The 24,648-nt window shown below is 37.4% G+C and overlaps 1 protein-coding gene and 1 pseudogene across 10 annotated transcripts in view; one reads left to right on the top strand and one right to left on the bottom strand.

The window, feature by feature from the left end:
* The window catches only part of ABI1 (abl interactor 1), a 117,831-nt gene that overhangs the window by 13,628 nt on the left and 79,555 nt on the right, over positions 1-24,648 (bottom strand). For 4 of the 10 annotated variants that reach the window (XM_004757648.3, XM_004757643.3, XM_004757646.3 and 1 more), the window contains exons 3-7: positions 16,108-16,284; positions 10,529-10,543; positions 9,693-9,793; positions 8,291-8,431; positions 4,606-4,706 (exon numbers count right to left, since the gene is read on the bottom strand). In XM_004757648.3, coding sequence (XP_004757705.1) covers positions 4,606-4,706; positions 8,291-8,431; positions 9,693-9,793; positions 10,529-10,543; positions 16,108-16,284 — 535 coding nt within the window. Of the gene's footprint in view, positions 1-3,591; positions 3,673-4,605; positions 4,707-8,290; positions 8,432-9,692; positions 9,794-10,528; positions 10,544-16,107; positions 16,285-24,648 lie in introns of all 10 variants that reach the window. The other 6 variants (XM_004757645.3, XM_004757650.3, XM_004757647.3 and 3 more) reach the window with 3 other exon arrangements.
* Positions 23,622-23,941, top strand: LOC123393337 (annotated as a pseudogene).

Genomic DNA, 24,648 nt, shown 5'->3' with positions numbered 1-24,648 from the left:
ACTGTTTTAGCAGCTATAATCAAATACATATGCTAGCAGAATCATTTTTATGAGAAGCACAATTTCTAGTTTCAAAGCACATATTTATAGTATCTGATTTGTTATGTATCTCTAAACTTTTAAGAACATACTTCCCCTTTCACTTAAATTTTTCTAACTGACAAAACTGTAAATAATTTTAGATGTTGTAAAATAATTTTACAATTTTAAAGAAGCTTTATGTAGAAAATCCATTATTTATCTCCATACTTGTAGGGCTTTTTCCCATCCTATACCCAAAATAACCTTCTTTTATTATCATGCATATCTAGAATGACTAAAGCACTAACAGTTCAGAAAACTTTATTCAACATCATCTTTACCAACATTTCAAAAAAGTTTAATATTTAAAAGGTTAATAAAGTTCAAAGCCTCTAAAGTTAACCATACTTTCCAAAAGTAACTTCAGGATTAATGTTAGCCCCTTTGCCCCACCCAAACATCTAAGCAGACTAAGTAAGTAAAACAAGCGTATTTTCGTTCAGTTGTGTAATTTAGCCTCTTCTAGAGGTCATACACAAGTTATGACATAAAACCATACAGCAGAGGTTGTTCATTTTAAAAAGTGTTAAAAAATTTAACATTTTGGAGTTCCCAGAGCCACAGGCAGTCACTAATTATTTGAATCATCCCCACGTTCATTTTCTAAATAGAAACACATTTTTAAAATAATACTCTAGAAAAAATGAAACAAGATTAAACCAGAAAGGGAGATGAACCATAAGAGACTCTTAATCTCAGCAAACAAACTGAGGGTTGCTGGAGAGGAGAGGGATGAAAGGGAGGGGGTGGCCGGGTGATGGGCACTGGGAAGGGCATGTGCTATGGTGAGCACTGTGAACTGTGTATGACTGATGAATCACAGACCTGTACCCCTGAAGCAAATAATGCATTATATGTTAATAAAAATAAATTTTAAAAAATAAAAAATAAGGGCGCCTGGGTGGCTCAGTGGGGTAAGCCGCTGCCTTCGGCTCAGGTCATGATCTCAGGGTCCTGGGATCGAGTCCCGCATCGGGCTCTCTGCTCAGCAGGGAGCCTGCTTCCTCCTCTCTCTGTCTGCCTGCCTCTCTGCTTACTTGTAATCTCTCTCTGTCAAATAAATAATAAATAAAATCTTTTAAAAAATAAATAAATAAATAAATAAATAAAAAATAAAAATAATAATACTCCACTCAAGAGCCTTCATGAATAAGAAATCCTAGATAGCTAGGGTTTCCACAGAACTAAGAGGTAAACCTTTAGCTGTTTTTAATGGACCTCTCTGTAAAATGATTCTTTTATTTCTAATTTATATAAAAAGTATATGAAATCCAAGTTATTTTCCTTGCTGATCTTAAAACTGAAAACCAACCATTCAGTATTTCCAAACTATGCTTATTTCAGAATTTACTTTTTTTATATGTAATAAATCATAATACCAATGGGCATATGATTTATACACATAATGTTATATACAGAAATATTGCAGTTATGTATAATTACATGTAATAGTGACATATAATTTCTCTGTATATGTATTTTATATATAATAAAGAAAAATACAATAAATACCCAGCTCCATGCAACAGTGTATTTCCACTATCACCAAAGCTTCCTGTTTGTGCCTCCTGGATCCCAAAACCCAAAAGGTGTTAAATATTCTTTCTTGTTTCCTTTTTTAAATCACAGATATATGTGACCTTGAACAATACACAACACACAGAGAAGTTATAAACTTTTATAATGGAGTAATTATACATGCTGCTAGCTTTCTGTTTTGTTTTTTTATTTAAGATTCATCCCTGGTGAATACTGATCATCCTTTTTTTTTTTATTTGCATGTGAGAATGCCACAATTTATCCATTCTATTGTAAGTAAACATTTGGGTTGCATCCAGATTTTTGCTAATATTAATGCTACTACTGTGAACATTCCTAAATATGGTTCCTGAGTTTCTCTAAAATATTGGTTCTCAAACTTCAGCACTGATCAGAATTTCACCTCAAGGGCTTGTAATACAGACTGCTGAGCCCCATCCTCAAAGTTTCTGAGTAGGTCTAAAATGGGGTCTGAGAATTTACATTTCTAACTAGCTCCCCTGTGATGATGATGCACCTGGTCCTGGAATCACACTCCGAAAGCCACTGCTCTAGGACAGTGGTTTTTCAAATTTTATGGTTTTAAAATTAGAGAACCTCAAAAAGCTTTTGCAGAGGTGGGTTATAGACAGGTAATCACTTTAATAGAAATTATAAATGACACATCTTTAAAACACATGAGTATGCAAATCACAAATAAACATTTTGTCAGCTGTCACAGCAATGAATTTATAATAAGTCATACAGCCTCTGGAAACTTCCACTGTATTCTTATACATGAGAATGAAAAAGGCAACTAGATCTTAGTATTATTAGTATTATTGTGACTATGGTTCTGACCTAAAAACTCCGTAAAAGGATCTCAGCATCGACCTGTAGCCATATTCTGAGAACCCATACTCTGATCGTAAATATCTAGAAATGAAATTATTACATCTAAGGTAGAAACGTATTCAACCTGACTAGATAACAACAAATTACCCTCCAAAGTACCAACTAATAAACTTCCACCAGCAGTGTACTTTCCTGTTACTACACATACTCATCAATACTGAGTACTAATGAACTTTCACATTTCTACTTACAAGGTGGATATAAAATAGAATCTCATTGTGATTATAACTTTCATTTTCCTGATTATTAACTAGCTTAGGGACTTTTTTTCAGATGGGCTTTCTGGCAATAATTTTTATTATTAGGGTCGTCTTTTTATTATCTCCTTTGCCCCTTTTTAATACTTTGAAAAGACGTGGCTAGACAGCTTTATTTCACCCAACCTGAAACTCAGCTGTCATTTGAAACGTTTCATTATCCACTTCTATCCGGATTATTGCTCTTGTATATTTCCAGGCTGAACAGTTTCATACTATGTGTATATTTGGAATTCTTAATATGCTCAATCCAGTCACCTCTGATTTAGGAAAAATTTGAATGTATCTGATGAAAAAAAAATCTTTTTTTCTTGGCATCCCAGATGCCATTAGTACTGAGCTGTATCAGAGTTTTTCACACTGTGATCCACAGGAAAGCCTCAGGAGCACCATCATTTTCCTTGCCATTTTAATTCCTCCTGCACCCTACATCTTTTCCCAATCCTTTGACTGTACACACCAGGAAGTTCCAAATGAGGTTTCATGTAAAAAATATTACTCATTTAAAAATATCTTTTTGAACAATCACTGCTGTAATTTTCCTTAAGAAATCAGAACAAGCAACAAATACAAACCACATGAAATTGGTTTCAAATTAGGCATAAAAACATTACACATTTCAGAGAAATGTGATTTTACATTTAACTGTGTAACTTCAGAGGCCTTTCACCAGAAGAAATTAGTGTAAATTAGATTAACACTTAAACCTTTGTATTACCACCTACAACCTAATAGCTATAAAAGGCAGCAGTCTAACAGAGGGAGTTTATTATGAATACAAAAAGTAAATGAGATCACTCCAGGGGTTATGCAGTCTCACCTATCACAGTGTTCCCTGGGAGAAGTGGTGGAAGAGGTGGTGCTGGTGGAGCTCCAGAAGGAGGAGGGACAGAAATGTTTTCTAATAAAATAGTTTATAATTCAGGTCAGAGGACAAGAAAGAGAACTAAACATTCTGAAACAGTAAGAAAGTACAAAGTTTTGGAAAGGGGAGAAAAAAAAAAAGACAGACACCCATATGTAAAGCATGACCAAATGAATATGAATTCATTTTACTAGGTAAAAAGGACACTCCGTTCATACCTGCAGTAACTGTAAAATATGCCATTTTTATAAGCAATTTTTTCTTTTTCAACCTCCTTAAGAAGCTAAGAATTTTTCCTAACAGTTTTGATTATTAAATATGTATTTTTAGCACTAGTCATTTCATTTACAAAACAAAACAAAAATAATCAAGGGACTAATTTAATATTCCGCAAAGATTTCTTAAATTTTTCTATAATCTGAAGAGTAAAAAATTTTTCCTATTTTAACCCCGTTTTATATTCATGGCATTTTACTGAAGTATGTATGGAATATTATCCATAAATGCAGTAAAGTCACAGAAGAAGCTCACGCCAGAGCTGAGACAACAGCCTACAAAGCAATGTCAAAACTCACTGGCATTAACAAAATAATAACCACAAAACAACTCACTGGTATATAATTCATATTAAAGACATTCATCCTTTGAAGTATCGCAATACTGGTTTGCTCTTGAAATAATAAATATCATTCTTGACTAATGCCCAAGGCAAGTATTTCTAGAGAAAAATGGACAAAAAACTATTTAATAATGTTGTGTAATATGCTTTTATGTAAGAAAAAAAGAGCTAGTAAAGTCCTAATGTCTCCATGAGAATGTCCTTTAAAATCTTCTTAAATTTGTTATTAGCATTTCTTCTAGCAACAATCACAATAATAAGTAAATTTCATCTAATGTAATTATTTCAGACTTTCATAATACAGCTCATAAATTCTAGCACATATTACAACAGGTTAATACACAACATACCTGGTCCAACAGTGGGCGGTGAAGGTGTAGGCACGGCGATGGGAATGCCAATACTGCTGCTTCCACTGTTTTCTCGACTTCCACTCCCCCCACTGCTTCCACTGCCAAGAAACAAATTTGAAAAAAGCCATTCTAGAGATTTATTGAAAGACAAATTCAAAGCCAATAAATACTCTTTTTAAAAAAAGATTTTATTTATTTGACAGAGAGAGATCACAAGTAGGCAGAGAGGCAGGCAGAGAGAGAGAGGGGAGGAAGCAGGCTCCCTGCTAAGCAGAGAACCCGATGCGGGGCTCGATCCCAGGATCCTGGGATCATGACCTGAGCCGAAGGCAGAGGCTTTAACCCAATGAGCCACCCAGGCACTCCAATAAATACTCCTTTTATGATGTGTGTGTGTGTACTAAATACATAAAACAAAAAGTTTATAAAACTATTCAATACAATTTTAACCCTAATACTTCAAGTTCTTGTGTTTTCCTCTACTTCTCAAACTACTGGAAATCAGTATAGTCATAACACAGTATACAGAACCATCAGAAGAGATAATCATATTGAGAAATGAATGACCAATATAATCTTATAGTACAATGATCCAACAAAAGTTCATTTAAAACCTATGAAAATCAGTAACTAAAGCAGACTTGAACCATGTTGTCAGGGGCTCACAGCTGAAAATGGGAAAACAGACGTTAAAAAAACAACATGATGGATGCCACAAAAGAAAATGTACAAGATACTATAGAAGTTAATAGAAAGTGTAACCAGGGGGTGCCTGGGTGGCTCATTGGGTTAAGCCTCTGCCTTCAGCTCAGGTCATGATCTCAGGTCCTGGGACTAAGCCCCACACTGGGCTCTCTGCTGGGCAGAGAGCCTACTCCCCCCGCCCCCCTCCTGCCTCTCTGCCTATTTGTGATCTCTGTCAAATAAATAAATAAAATCTTTAAAAAAAGAAAGTGTAACAAGTTTTAGTCTGGAATTAATACCAAAATCTCCATCCCATCTCAAAGAATGGTGATAAAACAGGAAACTTTCTGGAAAACAAGCAAACCACCACCAACAACAACAAATGTGAAGCTTCAGCATGGGACAGTCTAGAAGAGTCAATACTGTTAAACTCTAACAAATTCCTTACAATTCTGTTCCCTATGGATTTACTGTTCCTTTAGGCATACAACCTCACACTATCCAGCTGTTCTAGTAACATGTACATGTATGCATATGTATGTAACCTTAGGCTCCATATGGTCTTAAAAATTAACATCACTGTCATAGCAGGCCCAGAAACTGAAGAGAGCTAAGACTAGCACTGCTTAAATAAAAAATTTTTTCTCCAATATGATTATTCTATAATTATATTATCATATGTTAAATAAAGAAAAAGAAAAAGAGAGGAAGCTGTTTACCATAAATTGCTTGAATGTGGTCTCTCCCTAGTCCCTCAAGCCAGGTGGTCAATATCCTGCTTTGTGCCAGCACTGCCTCACAGACATATGAAGTTTTTGTACTTATTATGCTCTTTTACAATTATTAGCTTATGTGCCCTGTTCCTCACATGAAAATTAGGGTTAGAAAATTACAGCCCCTGGACCAAATCTGGCCACTGGCCCAATTTTTACAACCTGTGGACTAAGAATATTCTTTCCATTTTTAAATAGTTGAAAAAAAACTGAAAGAAGAAGAATATTTATGACACATTAAAATTACATGAAATCCAAACTTAAGTTCCATATGCAGAGTCTGACTAGAATGCAGCCATGCTCATTCACTTGTGTGTCGTCCAGGCTGCTTCCATGCTGCAATGACAGAGCGGAATAATCACAAGAGACCATAAGGCCCACTAATCCTAAAATATTAACAATCTGTCCTTTTATTAAAAAGTTTGTCGTGGGACACCTGGGTGGCTCAGTTGGTTAAGCAGCTGCCTTCGGCTCAGGTCATGATCCCAGGGTCCTGGGATCGAGTCCCACATCGGGCTCCTTGCTCGGCAGGGAGCCTGCTTCTCCCTCTGCCTCTGCCTGCCTCTCTGTCTGCCTGTGCTCGCGCACTCTCTCTCCCTCTGTCCCTGACAAATAAATAAAATCTTTAAAAAAAAAAAAAAAAAAGTTTGTCGATCTCCTGTTCTAACAGAATGAGCTTCTGGAAAATTAAACTGTATCTTATGGGCATATCTCTAGTACCTCATGAAGTAATGCTTAGTAACTGGATATTGAATATGATTAAACTATTAATACTTCCACTAGAGAGAAAAACCGTGCTTTGAATTACTATTCAAAAACACACACACACAAAATTTGGTCCTCATTGAGCCTGACCTGATATAGTGACTGCAGATATCAATATAATAATTTATTTATTAACAGCACCAATAACAAATTTCCATTACACAGCAACTAAGAGGCTTGACATACCCTACTTAACTGAATCCCCCCCAAAATGATTTTAGTAAATTTATCTAATATATCAACCTAAAAGTCAAGGTAAAGAGAAGTTCCTTGCCAAGTTATTAAGTGATATAAAACTGAAGAATAAAATAAAGCTATGGGGAGCCTGGGTGGCTCAGTGGGTTAAAGCCTCTGCCTTTGGCTCAGGTCATGATCTCAGGGTCCTGGGATGGAGCCCTGTGTCGGGATCTCTGCTCAGCTGGGAGCCTCCTTCCTCCTCTCTATCTCTGCCTGCCTCTCTGCCTACTTGTGATATCTGTCAAATAAATAAATAAAATCTTTTTTTAAAAAACTATATAAAATAAAGCTGAAGTCAAGCTAATAATAACAATAATAATAAAATAAATTAAGCTCTACAATAAATTTGTCTGACTTTATAAAAGTACCCAAACACAGAGTGGTGACTTCTCAGGGAAAGAAAGTAGAGGCTATAATTGGGAAAGGGCCTAATAGGGACCTGATCTGGGAATGGTTATGTGGGTATACTCAATTTGTATTAAACCATCAAGTTGTATACTTAATAGACTGAACGCTTTTCTGAATGTATGTCATGCTTCATAATCAAGTTTTTTAAAAATCCATGTGATTTTACAACTTACATTTTCTAGTATATCAACTCTCTTAACAAATTTCCTTAGATTTAAGATGTCTTTTTTTATTTCAATTTCATAAAGTTTAATAAATCATGTTGTATAATTCCTGATATTTCACCTTTTTTTTTTTTTAAAAGACTTTATTTATCTGACAGAAAGAGATCACATGTAGGCAGAGAGAGGGGTTTGAGAAGTGGACTCCCTGCTGAGCAGAGAGCTTGACGTGAGGCTCGATCCCAGGACCTTGAGATCATGACTCCAGCCGAAGGCAGAGGCTTAACCCACTGAGCCACCCATCCCTGGTATTTCACCCTTTATCCAAAAATACTTAAGAGTGATTGCCTCGATCTTTTTTAAATAACTGTTTTAAAAAACATTCTGTAAGCCTTGATCCAAATACACATTTATACCTCCATCAAAAAGAAAACATGGTGGCAAATCTACAATTAGTATAAACCTACTTAAAGCCTAAAAAGCAGAATTATGGCATAAATTTACTTATAGAAACATATATAATATTAGTACCTCACATCTTTTACATTCTATATTAGCATTAGAGCAGTACTTTACTTCAGCAACTTTACAGGAGTCTGTCACCAGTCAGTAATGCCCACTTTCAGATATTCAAAGACTCAATTGAAGGTTTACCTGTGTGTCCTTGGTCTCTGGTTTAAAGAAGCTGTCCTGCCTGGACTATGCTGACTTCCGAGCCTAGCAGGACTTGTCATGTAGTCATTAGGAACTGTTGGGGGTTTAACAGGTTCCAGGGTTTTGTAAGGAGTATTTCGTCTAAAGAATAATAATAAAGAAAGGATTAATGAATAAGAAGGAATAAATGGGATTTTCCCCCAAATCTGTGATTGTCTCTTTGTAAACAAGTATAACACAAGTTTTTTTTTTCTTTAATTTGTAGTAATACATTTTGTTTAAAAAAATTCCTCACTGGGGTATATAAATTCTGTTACTCTACACAAACAATGAAGTTTGCTACTTTTTCTTATTAAAACCATAGGAAAGGGTCATTTAAAAGTTCTAACCTTATTTCTAAAAATAATGATTGTAATTCTTTTAATGCTCAGTAATATTCAATTTTGAATTATACATTATTCCCAGATCAGTGACCCACAAGCCACCATCCTTATACATTAAAAAACAAAGTATCTCTCCTGCAATTTATTCCTACCTCAGTGTTGAAATACATGAATGAGTACGCTCTGATCCTATGTAATGCCACATGTTTCTCAATAAATGGCTTTAACTTTTCTATTTAATAACTTCATATGTTTTTTCCAGGGGCTAGGGATTTACAGAATGAAAATGGAAACTAAGATTCTGCACAATTTTGATTCTTAATTCCTCTTATTATAAAATAATGATGCCTCACCCCTAACCAAAAATGAAAAATCTACTATTTGCCTTCCTATGTTAAGGTGAATGATCTATCAGAAATGTCTTACCAATTATTCAATATTTTTACTGCACTGAGAAGGAAGAAGCTACCAACTGTTATCTTTTCTGTTTCTCCAGCCAGCCTACCCCTAATGCTCAAATATGAAAGGCCCTCTGATTATGAGCAGAAACACAGTTAGGGCACAATTAGGGGTACTCCAGATAAAGCCCCTAAGTCTCAGGCGCCAAGAACATCTGCAGGCTATGAAGCTGAACTACATAAAATACACTGCTTATTCAAAGTGCTGCAATATGAATATTGTAAACACATGTGAAAGCCCCATATGGAATCCTCCAGCAATTTCATTAGAAATACACTTATTTTTCCCCAAAAAAAATGAATTAGAAGATAAAAAAATAAATAATGCTTAATTACACATTTACAAAAGAACCTTTCTAGTATAAACTTCTATAGAGACCATTATAAAACAAGGAGGTTCATTTTGGATTATGTTCAAGAAAGTAAGAACCAAAATGAATTTGTGAAAGGTAGTTCACATTGAGAGGGTCCCACAGCAAGGACGCTATACTTACTTAAGTCACATACACATCTTTTCCTTTTGCATATGGATTTTCTTATAAAATGTAGTTGAATTCTTACCCCAATGTTCCCCGGCCTGACATGGGAGGGCTTGGTGGTTTCTGAGTAGGAGGATTTGTTCTCGACAGTGTGCCAGTTCTTGCAGGCTGGTTATTTCCATGCTAAAATGTGGAAAGAAAAGCTTTTATTTTTATATCAAATTGTTCTGTTAGTGTTTTGACACCATGTATTATTATTATTTTTTTTAATATCAGAATGTGAAGTAAGGATTCCCAGACAGTTTTATTAACAGACTTTGGTACTACATTTTAAAAAAGTCAAAAAACCACTTGCTCTTGGCTTTTCTCCTATTATCTTATGCTATTCATACCAATTTATGGCAAATATAGGTGTGATTATTGGATTTTCTACATTATTTTATTGTTAAACATAGTCACTGAGATTAAACTTATCTGCATTCAAATACTGGATTTCCCAAAATTTTTTAGATGTGTACATGAATAAAAACTACACATCTCAGTGTCAACTTGCTAATATATTCATTAAGATAAAAATCATCTTTATCTTTATCTTAACAATTCAGTAACAAAGTCCTATATGTCTGGAAAACCTCCTAATTGTAAGTCAATAAAAGCAAGGCAACTATCAAAAAATGAGCAAAGCAATAAATGTTAGCAAAATTAATGTTCCTATATAAATGCAGATGTCAATATATCTTTGATATATTAACACATCCAAGCTAAATGTTGCTGATTTGAACTGAGTTTATTTAATCTACATAAATCCTATGGGAAAAAAGCAGACAGACATAGGAAGAGTTTTCAAATTTTAGTGGCTCTGCAGCCTCTATCAATAGAGGGAAAACTGTGGATCAAATGATAAGTAGTATCTCTTACCTTGGCTTTTAGCCACTTTACGTTGGCAAAAAAAGGGGGGAAAAAGTAGAAATTAATTCTAAAGAAATTATATCTGATAGGACACGTTTACATCTATAGTTATTCAATTCATGTTAATAAGCTTTTACCCAGCAATATTTTAAATATTTTATAAAGAAAAAATACCCAAAAGCAACAGGGAAATATTCATGTGTATCAAATATTTTTTCAAAAGAATATATTCATAAGGAAACCACCACTTTATTATGCTGCTCTCATGCAGGTCCAATAATGTCTTAGGTCAATATTTTATCCTATGAAACTAATCCAACTGAATCACAGATGATAAACACTGATTTAAACACAAACACCTAACACATCCAATGTAAGGCTACTTAAACATATCACTGTACAAGACCTAAGGCTTTACTGAACATTCAATGCCCAAGTATTCATTAGATGATGGTAATACAGTGTTTTAAAAACTGACAAACTATAAATGTTAAGGCAAAATCACATGTTGCTTGCAAATTCAGAAAAGGACCTAGCCCCTTGATGTTTAACACAAAACAAATCCCTATGCATAGCAGCTGCTTAGCCAGATTCTAACTAAGGCATAAACAAACAGGGTCTAGACACCCTCTGATTTATAACTTATGAATCTAAATCTGAGCAGGCCAACAGTGGTAAGAAGTTAGAGGCTGCTTTAGTTCTAAGTTTCCTTCTGAACCAGTTTAGCTAACATTCAAAACTGAAGAATGGGGGCACCTCAATGGCCCAGTGGGTTAAGCCTCTGCCTTCGGCTCAGGTCATGATCTCAGGATCCTGGCATTGAGCCCCACATCGGGCTCTTTGCTCAGCAAGAAGCCTCCTTCCTCCTCTGTCTGCCTCTCTGCCTACTTGTGATCTCTATCAAATAAATAAATAAAATCTTTAAAAAAAAAAAAAAAAAACAACTTAAGAATGATTGCTTTGATCCTAAAGGCTACTTCTATGAAAGATGACTAGCCTATATATGAAGTAGTATATACTATAAATAATATGAAATACTGTGTATACTCCTAAAGCATCACTACTTGTACTATGCCACTTAAGAAATATCTTTAGGTCAGAGTCTAACCTTGTATATATTCTTTCTTTAACATTTGCCCTTCTAAATATGAATCTACCATTTTGCAGGTGATCATAATGGCAACATTAAGTACGTCAACCAGGGGCGCCTGGGTGGCTGGGTGGCTCAATGGGTTAGGGCCTTTGCCTTCAGCTCAGGTCATGATCTCTGGGTCCTGGGATCGAGCCCCGCATTGGGCAATCTGCTCAGCAGGGAGCCTGCTTCCCTCTCTCTCTCTCTGCCTACTTGTGATCTCTGTCTGTCAAATAAATAAATAAAATCTTAAAAAAAAAAAAAAAAAAAGGTCAACCAAAGGGGGAATTACCTTGCCTTAGATATATTCTCATTTCCAGAAATTATGCCAGAATTTTAGTGTTCTTTCGTATGTGTTTAGAATGATATTGCTTGTCTTTATCAATGTCTGAAATCCTACTCAGCTGCTACATATCACACCTGGATTTAGGAACTGTAAACCTGAATAACATTATCCTTGGAAATAAGATATACTAATGTGACAGCATTACAATATGCTAAATACTATCTTATTCTAAACTTAGAATTATTCTAAATATGATCACACATCTTCCCTCATTTGTTGTTTCAAGTGAACAAGAAAAAGAATTCAAGTATAAATTGGTCTCAAGTGAAACAATGAATGGAGAATCTGGGAATAAAAATTCTAGCTGAACGCTGCTACTATGCAATGGTGTAACCTTCAATCTTACATGGAGCTCCCTGAGCTCCCCCTCTTCTATCACACGTATATTTATGTCTACAGAAGTGTTTTTGAGTTTGAGAGTGTCAGAAGAAAATAATCTCTGTATTTTACAGTTTAAAATACTGCAATTGTTAGCAACCTACAAGACTTTTCCACTTAAATGTCCCCAAAACACATCCAAACAAGACTTTCATTTCCTTAAGATCTCACTTCATTTCTTTAACATTTACATTTATGGTGTGCCATTTTACCACTTCCCTGGAATCTCAGGTTGAAAACATCAGAATTCTCTTTGATTCCTCCCTATCTTCTAGCCCTAAGTAAATCATAAGCTTTGTATACCACATGTGCTGAAAGTCTATAAGGCCAGCCAATCCTTTCTTTGATGTATGACTCAAAAGCTTTTAACCTTTGTTTAATACAAGTGAAACCTTCAAACATTACACCCAATTTACATATTGTAAATCTTTAGTGTCTCTACTAATAAAATGTAACAACTCCTAGATCACATGGTCGTTTTGAGGCTTAAAAACATATACACTGAAAGTCAGTCCTTTGAAAATTATGAACCAAGCTATAAAGCTGTTAACATTAAAAATAAATTTAGGGGCACCTAGGTGGCTTAGTTGGTTAAGCTTCTGTCTTCAGCTCAGGTCACGATACCAGGGTCCTGGATTCTGTCTGCACTGCCTTGGGCTCCCTGCTCAGCAGGGGAATCCGCTTCTCCCTCTCCTTTTGCCCCTCCCCACACCCCATTCCCCCCAAAATAAAATCTTTTTCTCTCCCCCCAAAATAAAATCTTTTTAAAAATGTCTCTACTAAGTATTCAAGTCTTCTCTAGTCTATAACTTACTCTGAAAACTTGTGCTCTCTTACAAGGTTCATCTTCTTTACATTCTCCTTTATGTATATAATTCTAGTAGTTTCCTACACCAGGATTCTCTTACCCATATGTTACACTGTTTCCAAAAGTCAAACCAGACTTACCTTAAGGTATTTTTTGTATATTTTTATTTCCTACCAACTTATGTGTCACCATATATTTCACAGCATAAAATGCCTTAACATAGTATTATTTACATAATAATACATCACAAAAGAAAATATGTTGGAACATTAATTTCAGAGTGTAGAAACCTTAACATGAAATTCGGTAGCTATAAGAAGAAATATTTGGATACAATTTTTTAATCTATATATATTTTTTAAAATACCCAAACATCAAAGTCAAAGTCAAACAGCAGCATGAAGAAATATCTGCCAATATAAAGAAGCTCATTTCCTTAACAGGAAAAAAAAAAAAAAAAAAAAAAAAAACTCTTCCCAATCGGTAGGAAAACAAACTTCTAATAGAAAAGTGGCAGACAAAAGATAAGAAAATAATTCTAAAACTTAACTAAGTATAACCTCTCTCTTCTCCTTCTCATAATTTTGGCCCTAGCATTTCTTCATTAACTACTATCCAAACTTCTAACCTTCACATACCTGTAACTGTGCTCTAGAAATATTTAATTAAGGTGGCAATGATCTTTCAGAGAAATCAGAAAACAGGAGAAATAGAATGGCAAGGAGACGACTAGGGAAAAAATAATTGTGCATATATTTGTACATCACAGAAACAAAATATGGACAAATGCCACAAATCAGCTTCTAAGATATATTGTTCTCACAGGCCACCCACCTTCCTACCCCTAGCCAAGAATATATTTAAAAATGACCTGTACAGGGGCGCCTGGGTGGCTCAGTGGGTTAAGCCGCTGCCTTCGGCTCAGGTCATGATCTCAGGGTCCTGGGATCGAGTCCCGCATCAGGCTCTCTGCTCAGCGGAGAGCCTGCTTCCCTCTCTCTCTCTCTGCCTGCCTCTCCATCTACTTGTGATTTCTCTCTGTCAAATAAATAAATAAAATCTTTAAAAAAAAAAAAAAATGACCTGTACACACATGTGAAATAAACTCCATTTTTTTTTTTAAGGATTTTATTTATTTGACAGAGAGAGAGAAGGAACACAAGCAGGGAGTGGGAGAGGGAGAAGCAGGCTTCCTGCTGATGGAGCCTGATACAGGGGCTCCATCCCAGGACCCTGGGGATCATGACCTGAGCTAAAGGCAGACTCTTAATGACTAAGCCACCGAGGCGCCCCTAAACTCAGTATTTTAATAAAGTAAAAAAAATAAAAATAAAAAATAACCTGTACAGTATAAATGTACTTAGTGCCACAGAGCTATATGCTTAAAATGTTAAATGGTAAATTTTATGTATATTTTGCCACAATAAAAAAAGTTAAAAAAAAAAAAAAAAGAAAAAACTCGTGTCAATATCCATATTACAGAAAGCAGATTGCCAACATCTGCATACTTTCAATATATATTACACGGCATTTACATTTCCCATTTATACATGTATGATGAAAGAGTTTCACTTTCTCACCCAAAATATCCTTGTAAAATTTGCTTTCATCTTCTACTCTGCTAAGGTACTATGTATTAAACTATTAAATTATTAGTGGAGGGTTAATATAGGATATTCACTTCTAAGATGATGACTGAATTTTTTTTTATGCATGTTTACTGTTTTGAAGAAAGAAAACTCAAGACTAGGCCAAAAGGGAAGAAGAGAGTGCGTGTGAGCACACGCATGCACAGATGTATGCCTAATTTATAGATGTTAATCCCAAGGCAGTTAATACAAAGAGTTCTCCAGACTCTTAATATTCAAATCCTATAGCTCAATCTAGTCTAAAATATCTTAAATTAATACTGAATTTAAGCTCACTTACAAGCCTACCCACATCCCCTGGGTACAAACATAAGAAACCAACGAAAGTAGCCTCCTCTACATTTGCGATGTTCCAACTTTACACCTAGCTTCCAAGCATGACAGCAAAGGGGAGATTCCAATAATGTCCAAGGGGAGTAGAATAAAAGTCAGTTCTGTCAGTCAGCTATACTCCCTCTTGATCAGGAACCCCAAATAATTGAGAATGCAACAGATCTAGCAATAGCACCTGTCAGATCAGCCAGTTAGGGAAATCTTCAAGACACTAGTTGATTCCTAAAAACTCATAAAAATTTCTGAAAATCAGATACAAAATCAAATAATGGTCCTCTAGGAAAGGAACTACCAAATTTCAGAGGACTCATTTATCCCGAGCAGAAATGGCTGAAGAATCCAGGCCATTTGAATTTTGTTTGCAAAATGACCCACAAACACCTAACTAATTCTGCCATACTAAAAAAATGAACATGGGCAACAAATAATCTCCCTCCTAAAAGCCTACTGGGGAAGGAAATGGTGAAGAGGAGAGGGTGGTACACAAAATACATACAATTTTTTATTTTTCATAAATTGCTAGAATTATAGCCACATCTACATAAATGCACTAATATATATACATTATTTTGAAATAAAAGATTTAAAGTATTTACAAACTATTTTCTAAACCAACTCTATAAAGCACATAATTTTTTTAAATTTTTAAATATTCATTCAGTAGTAAAAGCAAGACAGTCTTCAAAATAAAATTTGTAATACTGGTCTAGGATTCAAATGGCTTAACTGATGAATAGCCATGTTAAGTTTTATTGCCTTCTTAAATACAGCCTATGCCTCAAGCTTAGTATAATTAATACTAAATAAACGTTCTTTGAAAATTGTAATGCTAGTTACTAGCTAAGAGAATCCATGAAGAAAATTATTTTTATTACCTTATTTCCTATCTGAAATATTTACTGGATAAATTATTTCAAGTTAATACAATTTAAAAATGCTTACCTTGACACCATGGCCCACATCATCCAGAACTGTATAGTCAATAGGTTTCCGAATATACCTTACAGGACGCTCCATATTTGCAGGTGCTATTATTTTGTGAGTTCTTGATGTATTCTTATTTGTTGTCAAAATACCAATCTCTCTCCGAGCCACTTTCTCTTTATGAATGTCCACAGTCTATATTTTAAATGTGAACAAAGAAAATATTGTTAGGCATAGTACATTAAATAATGTCCATATACATTGGGCCATATACAATGGTGGACCACAGGACAGTATATTGTATGTCTGTTTTCTAGTGAATGCTCTATTTTCCCTTCAAAATTAAGGAAATTAATATCCTTGAGACTCAAACAGGGAATATCTAAAGATGATTAAAAGCATCAACTGATTTAACGGACTTGGTTCCAAGGCAATTTCCAGGAAAGCAATTTTCATTCCTAAAAGCTCGGTTTGTATGGAAAGGGAGGGAGGGAGGTCCTGCCCTGAGAAGCTTAAACTTTATTTACTGGGGATACAGACCAGGAAGAAAATCAATCAATTACAATACAGTGAGGTAAGTACTACAGTGACATACATATGCACAATGTATTTGAAATTACTCCAAAGGTCTTCAAAGCCAAGATACCTAACTAGGTTGAGAAGGGCTCACTTAAAGACTTTATAGAGTCTATAGGTTTTTAAGGATGAACAGAAGAGGTAAATAAGGAAATTATTCAAGTCAATTATGCGTGTTGGAAACAAAGGTCTAAAAGAAGAGATGGCAGGTTAGAGCAGAGATTTTGAACTGGCATCATGCAAGCCTGCCTAATACTGTACTTTATGGCTTAAAAAAATTTTGTTGTTGTTACTTAGCTGCCAACATTTAAAACTATACAGTAGTGGTGCCTGGGTGGCTCAGTCAGTTAAGCATCTACCTTCAGCTCAGGCCACGATCCCAGGGTCCTGGGATCAAACTCCAGATCGGGGGCTTTCTCCCTCTCCCCACCCTGCTCATTCTCTGTCTCTCAAATAAATAAATAAACAAACAAATAAATAAAATCTTAAAGGAAAAAATCCCTCTGGTAGAGGTGTTGAGGACAGACAGAACAAGAGCCTGGTAATGACGGCAGTCTAGGCGGAGAAGAAGCAAGGATGTGAACTGAAGAGAGCAAAGGGGTATTGTCAGAAAAAAATAAGTTTAATGTTAATGCTTATTTAAGAGTCTATTTCCAGAATTTAAAAAATTGATTGGGAAAGAACCTGTAATCAAAAATGTTCTCTGAACTCAAAAATAAGGTAGAGGGACAACTCTCCTTCAATGTCTAGCGTTTTTGCACATCTTACAATAAACACAGGCACTGCTCCTTCTGTCCTAGATATTTATATAGTAAATCGCCTTAGAAATATATAGTGTCTTCCTGAAGAGCAAAAGGCAGGTTAACTGTCCATGTAATAAAAATAATGTCAGCCCTGCGGCAAAGGTCACAAAGGTTTACTGCCCATTATAAAAGGTCTGGTCCCCGGCTCTCTACTGGGCAGGGAGCCTGCTTCCCTTCCTCTCTTTCTGCCTGTCTCTCTGTCTACTTGTGATCTCTGTCTGTCAAATAAATAAATAAAATCTCTTAAAAATTTTTAAAAAATAAGAAAAATGAAAAAAGTTCTGGTCCCCTAAGCTGGGAGTTCCTTTCCTGTAATGCACCAACTCTGTGCAGATGTCACTCGGCTCTCTTTTCAAGTACCCTATGGAAATTGGGGCTAGTTTTCTAGCACAAATGCTGACACTGGCTACTGCTACTGCCATAAGCAATGACATCCTGCATCTTGCCCAAGAGTCTCATGTCTCTACTAGTATCTATGAAATTGTGGCTGGCTAATTTCTCAGCTTGCACGAAAGGTAAAATCTTAAATTCTTCAATTTTTGATAGTTTTAGCAATCAAGATGGAATACTGACAGTTTCTAGAAATGGAATGTAAGACCAGTTAACAGGAATCAACAACAGTCCATGGGAATCATGAGTGACCATGCTGACCAAATGGGATGGTCAACCAAGCAATGAATGGTCCTCCACTTTACTGCCTACTAAGAAAGGCTAAATTGAGGATGTAGTTTCCGGTTGAATATCATTTTGTAGGTTCAAAGACAGAAGTCTGAATGATGCCTCAGCTACCATCAACTTTCCTCAACCTGACAGTTGGGGGGTGGGTAACTGAAAAGCTATCTTACTGCTCAGACCCTCCTGCAGGCTATTTTGTCAACGTTCAATCCACTCAAGATCAATAAAAGAGGGCACCTGGGTGGCTGTCAGTTAAGTGTCCAATTCTTGATTTCAGCTCAAGTCATGATCTAGGGGTTGTGGAATTTAGCCCTACATCAGGCTCCACACTCAACAGGATGTCTGCTTGGGATCCTTTCTCTCCCTCTCCTTAAGCCCCTCCCACCGTGTTCTCTCTTTCTCTCTCTCAAATAAATAAATAAATATTTAAAAAAAAAAAAAAAAGATGAGTAAAAGATCTCAGCATTTTTTGGCAATGGGTCTGGTCTACTACAAGAGAGCTTTACCCATCACCCTCCACACCCCACCCCAGAAATTTCACTAGGATAAACTACTGCAGGCACTGACTAGTCTTCAGGCTCTTACTGTACTTAACTGGGTTTAAAATGATGATGAAGGTGACTCACTAGAGAATGAGAAACTTGCCCAAAGAAATCTAGATAAGTTCTTGCTGTCTGACCTTCTAGCCTTGGAAAACTCCTCTAATTCTTATGTTGAAAACAAGAAAGAATTTAAGAGATGTTATCTTGACAATGGAGCAGCAAACAGTCTACCTTAGGTAGACGCCTAAAAACAATGCTGTCACTGAGCAGATCTTAGCCCAAGTCATCCAAAGGTCACAAGCTCATTTCCCTGGTCAGAAAGCAATGTGGCTGTGGCTGCTCAATGTCCATACTGATAATCTTGCCACAGAACTTGGGACTTTGGTTGGATCAAAAATACTACAGGTTTCTTCGACTGCTCAGCAGGCAGCTAACGCACTGCTCAAAACTGAAAGGAAAAGCCTCATGTTTACAGGTGCAGAGCTGCTCTCTCCCAATCTCCCCATAGCCTAGCCTCAGCTACTTTACAGAAAAAGATAACTGGGGGTGGAGAGGAGTTTTCCTAGTTCCCCAGGGGAACTGAAGATGAAACATACCCAAGTACGCTACAACACTAGGAAAGGGTGGGGGGGACTCAAAATCTTACTGCTTTTAGATACAGGAGCTCACACCACCTTCATACCCATTTTGTGAAGGGAAAGGGTACACGCTTTCAGCGACCAAAGTTTGGGTGGGTTAGTTAGGTAACTAACTCATAATATTCACTTGGTATCTTTGGACCAATCCAGTGTATTACTGTTGTGGCTTCCACCACTGAATATATAATTTACTGGTATTTTACATGCCTGTGCTGTGAATCCCCCTAAGTGCCAGAGGGGATTATGCCAACTGGGAAGAGCTACCAGTGTAGCCAGTAGCTACACTTTCTACCAGTGTAGGAAGCACTGGTAGCTTTAGCATCCCAAAATCCTTATAACCCCTTTGTGTACAAGTCTCCACGCACAGGTGATTTTACTGACTGGAGTCTCTGGCAAGAGGCACAGCCTCCACCAAGGTGTCCCTTGGTTTTTGGATTCAGTGCCTCCCTGACATAGCCACCAGGAGCACTCCTTTTGCAGTTTCCCATGTGAGGATGGGTCAACTCAAACTCAATGACTGATAAGGTGGTAAGAGCCTAACAAGCTTCTCTCATCACAGTAAAGTGGTATACTGAAGAACGCAGCCAGTCTGTCCCCTATGGTATTACAACTTTAAATGAAAAAGTGGCAGTTATCCCTTTAGGGAAATTTTACCCTCCAATCTGCTTAAACCAAAGTCGCTGGCTCATTGAGGCCCCTGATTCAGAGAGGATCCCATAAATGCCTGGGCCTGGTTCACTAATGAATGATTCAATTACACTGAAACACTATGGTGCTCTGTGGCCTACTATGCTGTTCAATTTCAAGGCCAGATACGCAGAGCTGAAAATGGGTGTGGCTGCTTTGCTCTGTGGGCAGAACTCAAGGATGTTCTCATAGATGTGAGCAATATTCCTCTTCACAAACCTTCTTATATTTTTACTTACTCTGGGTCTGTTACCAATGACCTAGCTGTTTGGTCTACCACTTGGAAAACTACAGACTGACATTAAAAACTAGCCACAGGGGCGCCTGGGTGGCTCAGTGGGTTAAAGCCTTCGGCTCGGGTCATGGTCCCAGGGTCTTGGGATCGAGACCCACATCGGACTCTCTGCTTGGCAGGGAGCCTGCTTCCTCCCCTCTCTCTCTGCCTGCCTCTCTGCCTACCTGTGACCTCTGTCTGCCAAATAAATAAATAAATAAATAAAATCTTAAAAAAAAAAAAAAAACTAGCCATAAACTGTGGGGACATAGTGCAGTTGCTGATCAGATCATCTAAGTCACAAATACAGAAGCCCGTGGTAAAGGACCATTGTCTGATGAGATCAAATGGTATGAAGCTGCTGATCAGGCCTGTACTACCCAGACTGCCATTACTGCTGCATGATCTATCAACACATGAAGCACTGCAGAACAGAGTTAAGATATTCCTGATGCAGAGGAACTACTACATCCCACTTCTGTAATTCCCAGAAGACCCATTTACCTCAATGACCAAGGCCACATCTCTTGCTACAGACAAACTGGTTACATCAGATCTCTGATCCCCCTCTTCAGGCTATTAGAGGTGCCTTACCATTGATAACACTTTCTCAGATATGATATGGCTATTCCAGTCCAATCAGCTGACTCCAGTCACACCAGTTATCCTCGAAGCTAATCACTGCCATGTTTTTCACTTTCCAAACCATCTGCAGTCTGATAATATGTTTTTTCTAGAAGTCACTAACAATGGGCTATTAGTCAAGGTATTTGATGGCCTTCCACACTCCCTACCATCTACAGACGTCTTTTGTATTCCTGAGTGCTGTAACAACCTCCTCAAAAATCAACTCAAAAACAAGCAATAACTGAACTCAAAAAGGGACAAAGGATTTGGTTAGATATTTGTCCAAAGAAGATATACAAATGGCCAGTGTGTACATGAAAAGATGCTCAACATCACTAAATCATCAAGGAAATGCAAATCAAAACCACAAGGAGATGGGGTGACTGGGTGGCTCAGTCAGGTGATCCTCTTTTTATTTTGGCCCAGATCATGCTCTCAGAGTTGTGAGACAGAGCCCCACATCAGGCTCCATGCTGGGTCTAGAACCTGTCCTCCCTCAGCCTCTCCCCCTAGTCTCTTTCATCCCCCCACCTCCCCACCCCCCAATACCACTGTCTAAAACACACACACGCGCGCGCGCGGGAGCAAAAAAACCCACAATGAGATATCATACCCATCAGGATGGCTACTGTTTGCAAAGAATAAACAGAAAATAACAAATGTTGACAAGGATATGGAGAAACTGGAACACTTGCACATTGCTGGTGGGAATGTAAAATAGTACAGCTTCTGTGGAAAATAGCATAGTGGTTCCTCAAAAAACTAAAAATAAATTATACAACTCAGCAATTCCACTGCTGGGAATATACCCAAAGAACTGAAAACAAGGTCTCTAAGAGGTATCTACACACTTGTGTCTATAATGGCATTATTCTCAAAAGGCAAAAGGCAGAAATAAGCCAAGTGCCTCTGATGGAAGAATGAGTAAAACAGTGTGGTATATACACACTATGGAGTATTATTCAGCCTTAAAAAGTTAAGAAATTCTGACACATGAATGAATCTTGAGAACATTATGCCAAGTGAAATAAGCCAGTCACAAAAGGACAAATATTACATGATTACAATTATATGAAGCACCTGGCATAGTCAAATTCATAAAACAAAGTAGGATTATGGTTGCTAGAGTCTGGAGGGAGAGGGCAATGGGAGGTACTGTTTAACAGATACAGACTTTCAATTTTGCAAGATGAAAAGAATTCTGAAAATCGGTTATACAGACTTTGAATGTACTTAACACTACAGAGCCTAACACTTAAAAATGGTTAAGATGGGGGGAGGGGGAATGTGCACTTGGCTCGCTCAGTTGGTAGAGCTTGCGACTCTTGATCTTACAGTTATGAGTTCGAGTTCTGTGTTGTGTGCAGAGATTACTTAAAAAATAAAATCTTAAAAAAATTGGTTAAAATGGGAAATTTTATGTCCTATGTATTTTACAATTAAAAAAAGAACTAATCAACTCAGAACGATTTCTGACTATACCTCCTTAGTTCTTCCTGGTTCACACAGATCAAACAGCAGTTTGGCCACTGAAAATGGATGCCCCTAGGAAGAGACCATCTCCTCCTCTTTGCCACTTGCGATCTGTCCTGACCATTCCCAAACATGATGCTTCTTTCTTTCCTCTAATGGAAACCCCAAGCTGGCCTGATTGGTACATCCTCTGAATGTCAGCCTAGATAAAAGAAGGTCTTGGGAATTCTAACTTCATCCTGGTTCATCCACCTGAATTTTCTTGTTGGATTTCTGCGGTCTTAGATAATAAAGATAATGACCATTCAGTTAAGAAAATATACTCCTCACCAAGTCCCTTTTAATGAATCGTGTGGCCCAAAACAAGAGACATAATGGGGTCTCTGTAAGTGTAATAAAAATGCCCTTGTCCTTCTTCCATTGCAGACAAAAGGACTGGGTAAGAGTCAGGGATGACTGGGGAAAAGAGAGAAGTTAGCTACTGGTATGGGACACTCATTTTGTGAAGTGGAAGAACTCGGATACCTGTGGATTAAACACTTTAGACCTCACAAAGTAAGAAAGAGGGACAGTAGTGATCTCTGTCTTTGAAAATCACCCCTGGAGCTTTTTTCACAAAGGAAAATTCCCTGATGTAATTCTCCCACACACTGCAAGTGCGATAAATTGAACTGACTGCTGAGTCTGCCATACCCTGCTGTGCAGCTCTGATCACAACAGGACCACCATTCCCTTTAACCTCAAGGAAAAGTCTTTAGGAAGCAGCAGAGGGTGATCCTAGTTCCTGCTAGGAAAACACCTGCCCATACCGCCAAGGTGTCTTTCCTACTCCCCACCCCTACTCTTTTCTATAGCTATCATTTAGTCATTCCTAAGACCAGATAAATGCTACCTGGTTGATGGCACAGATAAACAGTGTAGACTGGATTGCTTGCCTTCAAGTAATTCTTCCAAAAACAATCATTAGACTCAATTTTTTGTACTGAACTGTGGCCTGTAAGACCTACCAGCTCTTCAGGAGGCAACACTGGAGAAACTCTCAGCCCGTACTCCTTCACTTCCACCTTATCTTGGGAAAAGGGGACAACTGTAAACACCACATTTGGCACCTTGGAGGTGGTCATAAGAAACCTTCAAGTGTTTAAGCACCACAAGGAGATCATGTAGTCTGCAGACAACTGCTCTTTCCAAAGTAAGGCTATTCTGCTTTTTCCATGCCAGTAGGGCTCTCACAAACATGGAGAACATTCCTAAAACCTGCTGGACTTTCTGCAAGAGGTGTGGCGAGCACCAACCCCACAAAGTGACACCATACAAGAAAGCAAAAATTCTCTTTATGCCCAGGGAAAGCAGCATTATGACAGGAAGCAGCATGGCTGGGCTGTGGTGGGCATTACTAAGCCAGTTTTCTGGAAAAATGCTAAAAACTACAAAGATTATGTTGAGGCTTGAATGCGTGTTGAGCCCAACTGCAGATGCAAGAGAATGCTGGCTATTAAGAGATGCAAGCACTCTGAACTGGGAGAAGATAAGAAGAGAAAGGGCCATGTGATCTAGTTCTAAGCTTCATATTAGTTATATTATGAAGACAAAAAAAACCTTGAGCCTATGTTCAAGAAGGAAAGTAAGGCTATTCTTAATTACTGGGGCGGGTGGGGGGGTCGGGGGCCCGCTGGGGTGTGCACAGTGTACCTCTCATGAGGATAACTGACTTGTTAATTATGTGCAGTCTGAGGCAGTTATCCCTAAAATGGCAGCCATCAAATTAGAAAAAGTGGTTTAAAATTTGTCCTTGATTTCAGCTGAGGAGATCAGTGGTATCACCTCAGCCCTGGGGCCATTCAGGTCTGTCTCAACTCACTAATCACTATTATTAGGGATTGACAGAATTACCCTAGACTTCCACTTTGCAGGCAAAGGCCAAATCCAGTTTGGCCTTTGGCAAAGCCACTTCAGGCAGACCCTGAAGGTTAATGGCACTTGTTCAGCTTCTAGGGTGTAAGACACTATGGAGCACAGCTGACGTCAATGGCCTCATCCTGCTACCTCATCCTGCTACCCTGTTGATAGTATGTAACCTAATGTCTTATGAAATAAACTGAATGGCTCTGGTCCCAGCCTTTGTCAGACAAATTAGAGGGACCAATGAAGAGCATCATCATGGGAAATTCTACCAGAAGTCAAGCAATGTATAGAAATTAGGGACAAAAATTGTTGAAGGCAAATTATCCATTTTCCTTAATATTTATATATCTTGTAAGTGG

This window comes from Mustela putorius, unplaced genomic scaffold (genome assembly GCF_011764305.1).
Source record: "Mustela putorius furo isolate JIRA1106 unplaced genomic scaffold, ASM1176430v1.1 tig00000827_pilon_pilon_pilon, whole genome shotgun sequence".
Lineage (NCBI taxonomy): Eukaryota > Metazoa > Chordata > Mammalia > Carnivora > Mustelidae > Mustela > Mustela putorius.
This window is presented reverse-complemented; position numbering and strand designations above follow the sequence as displayed.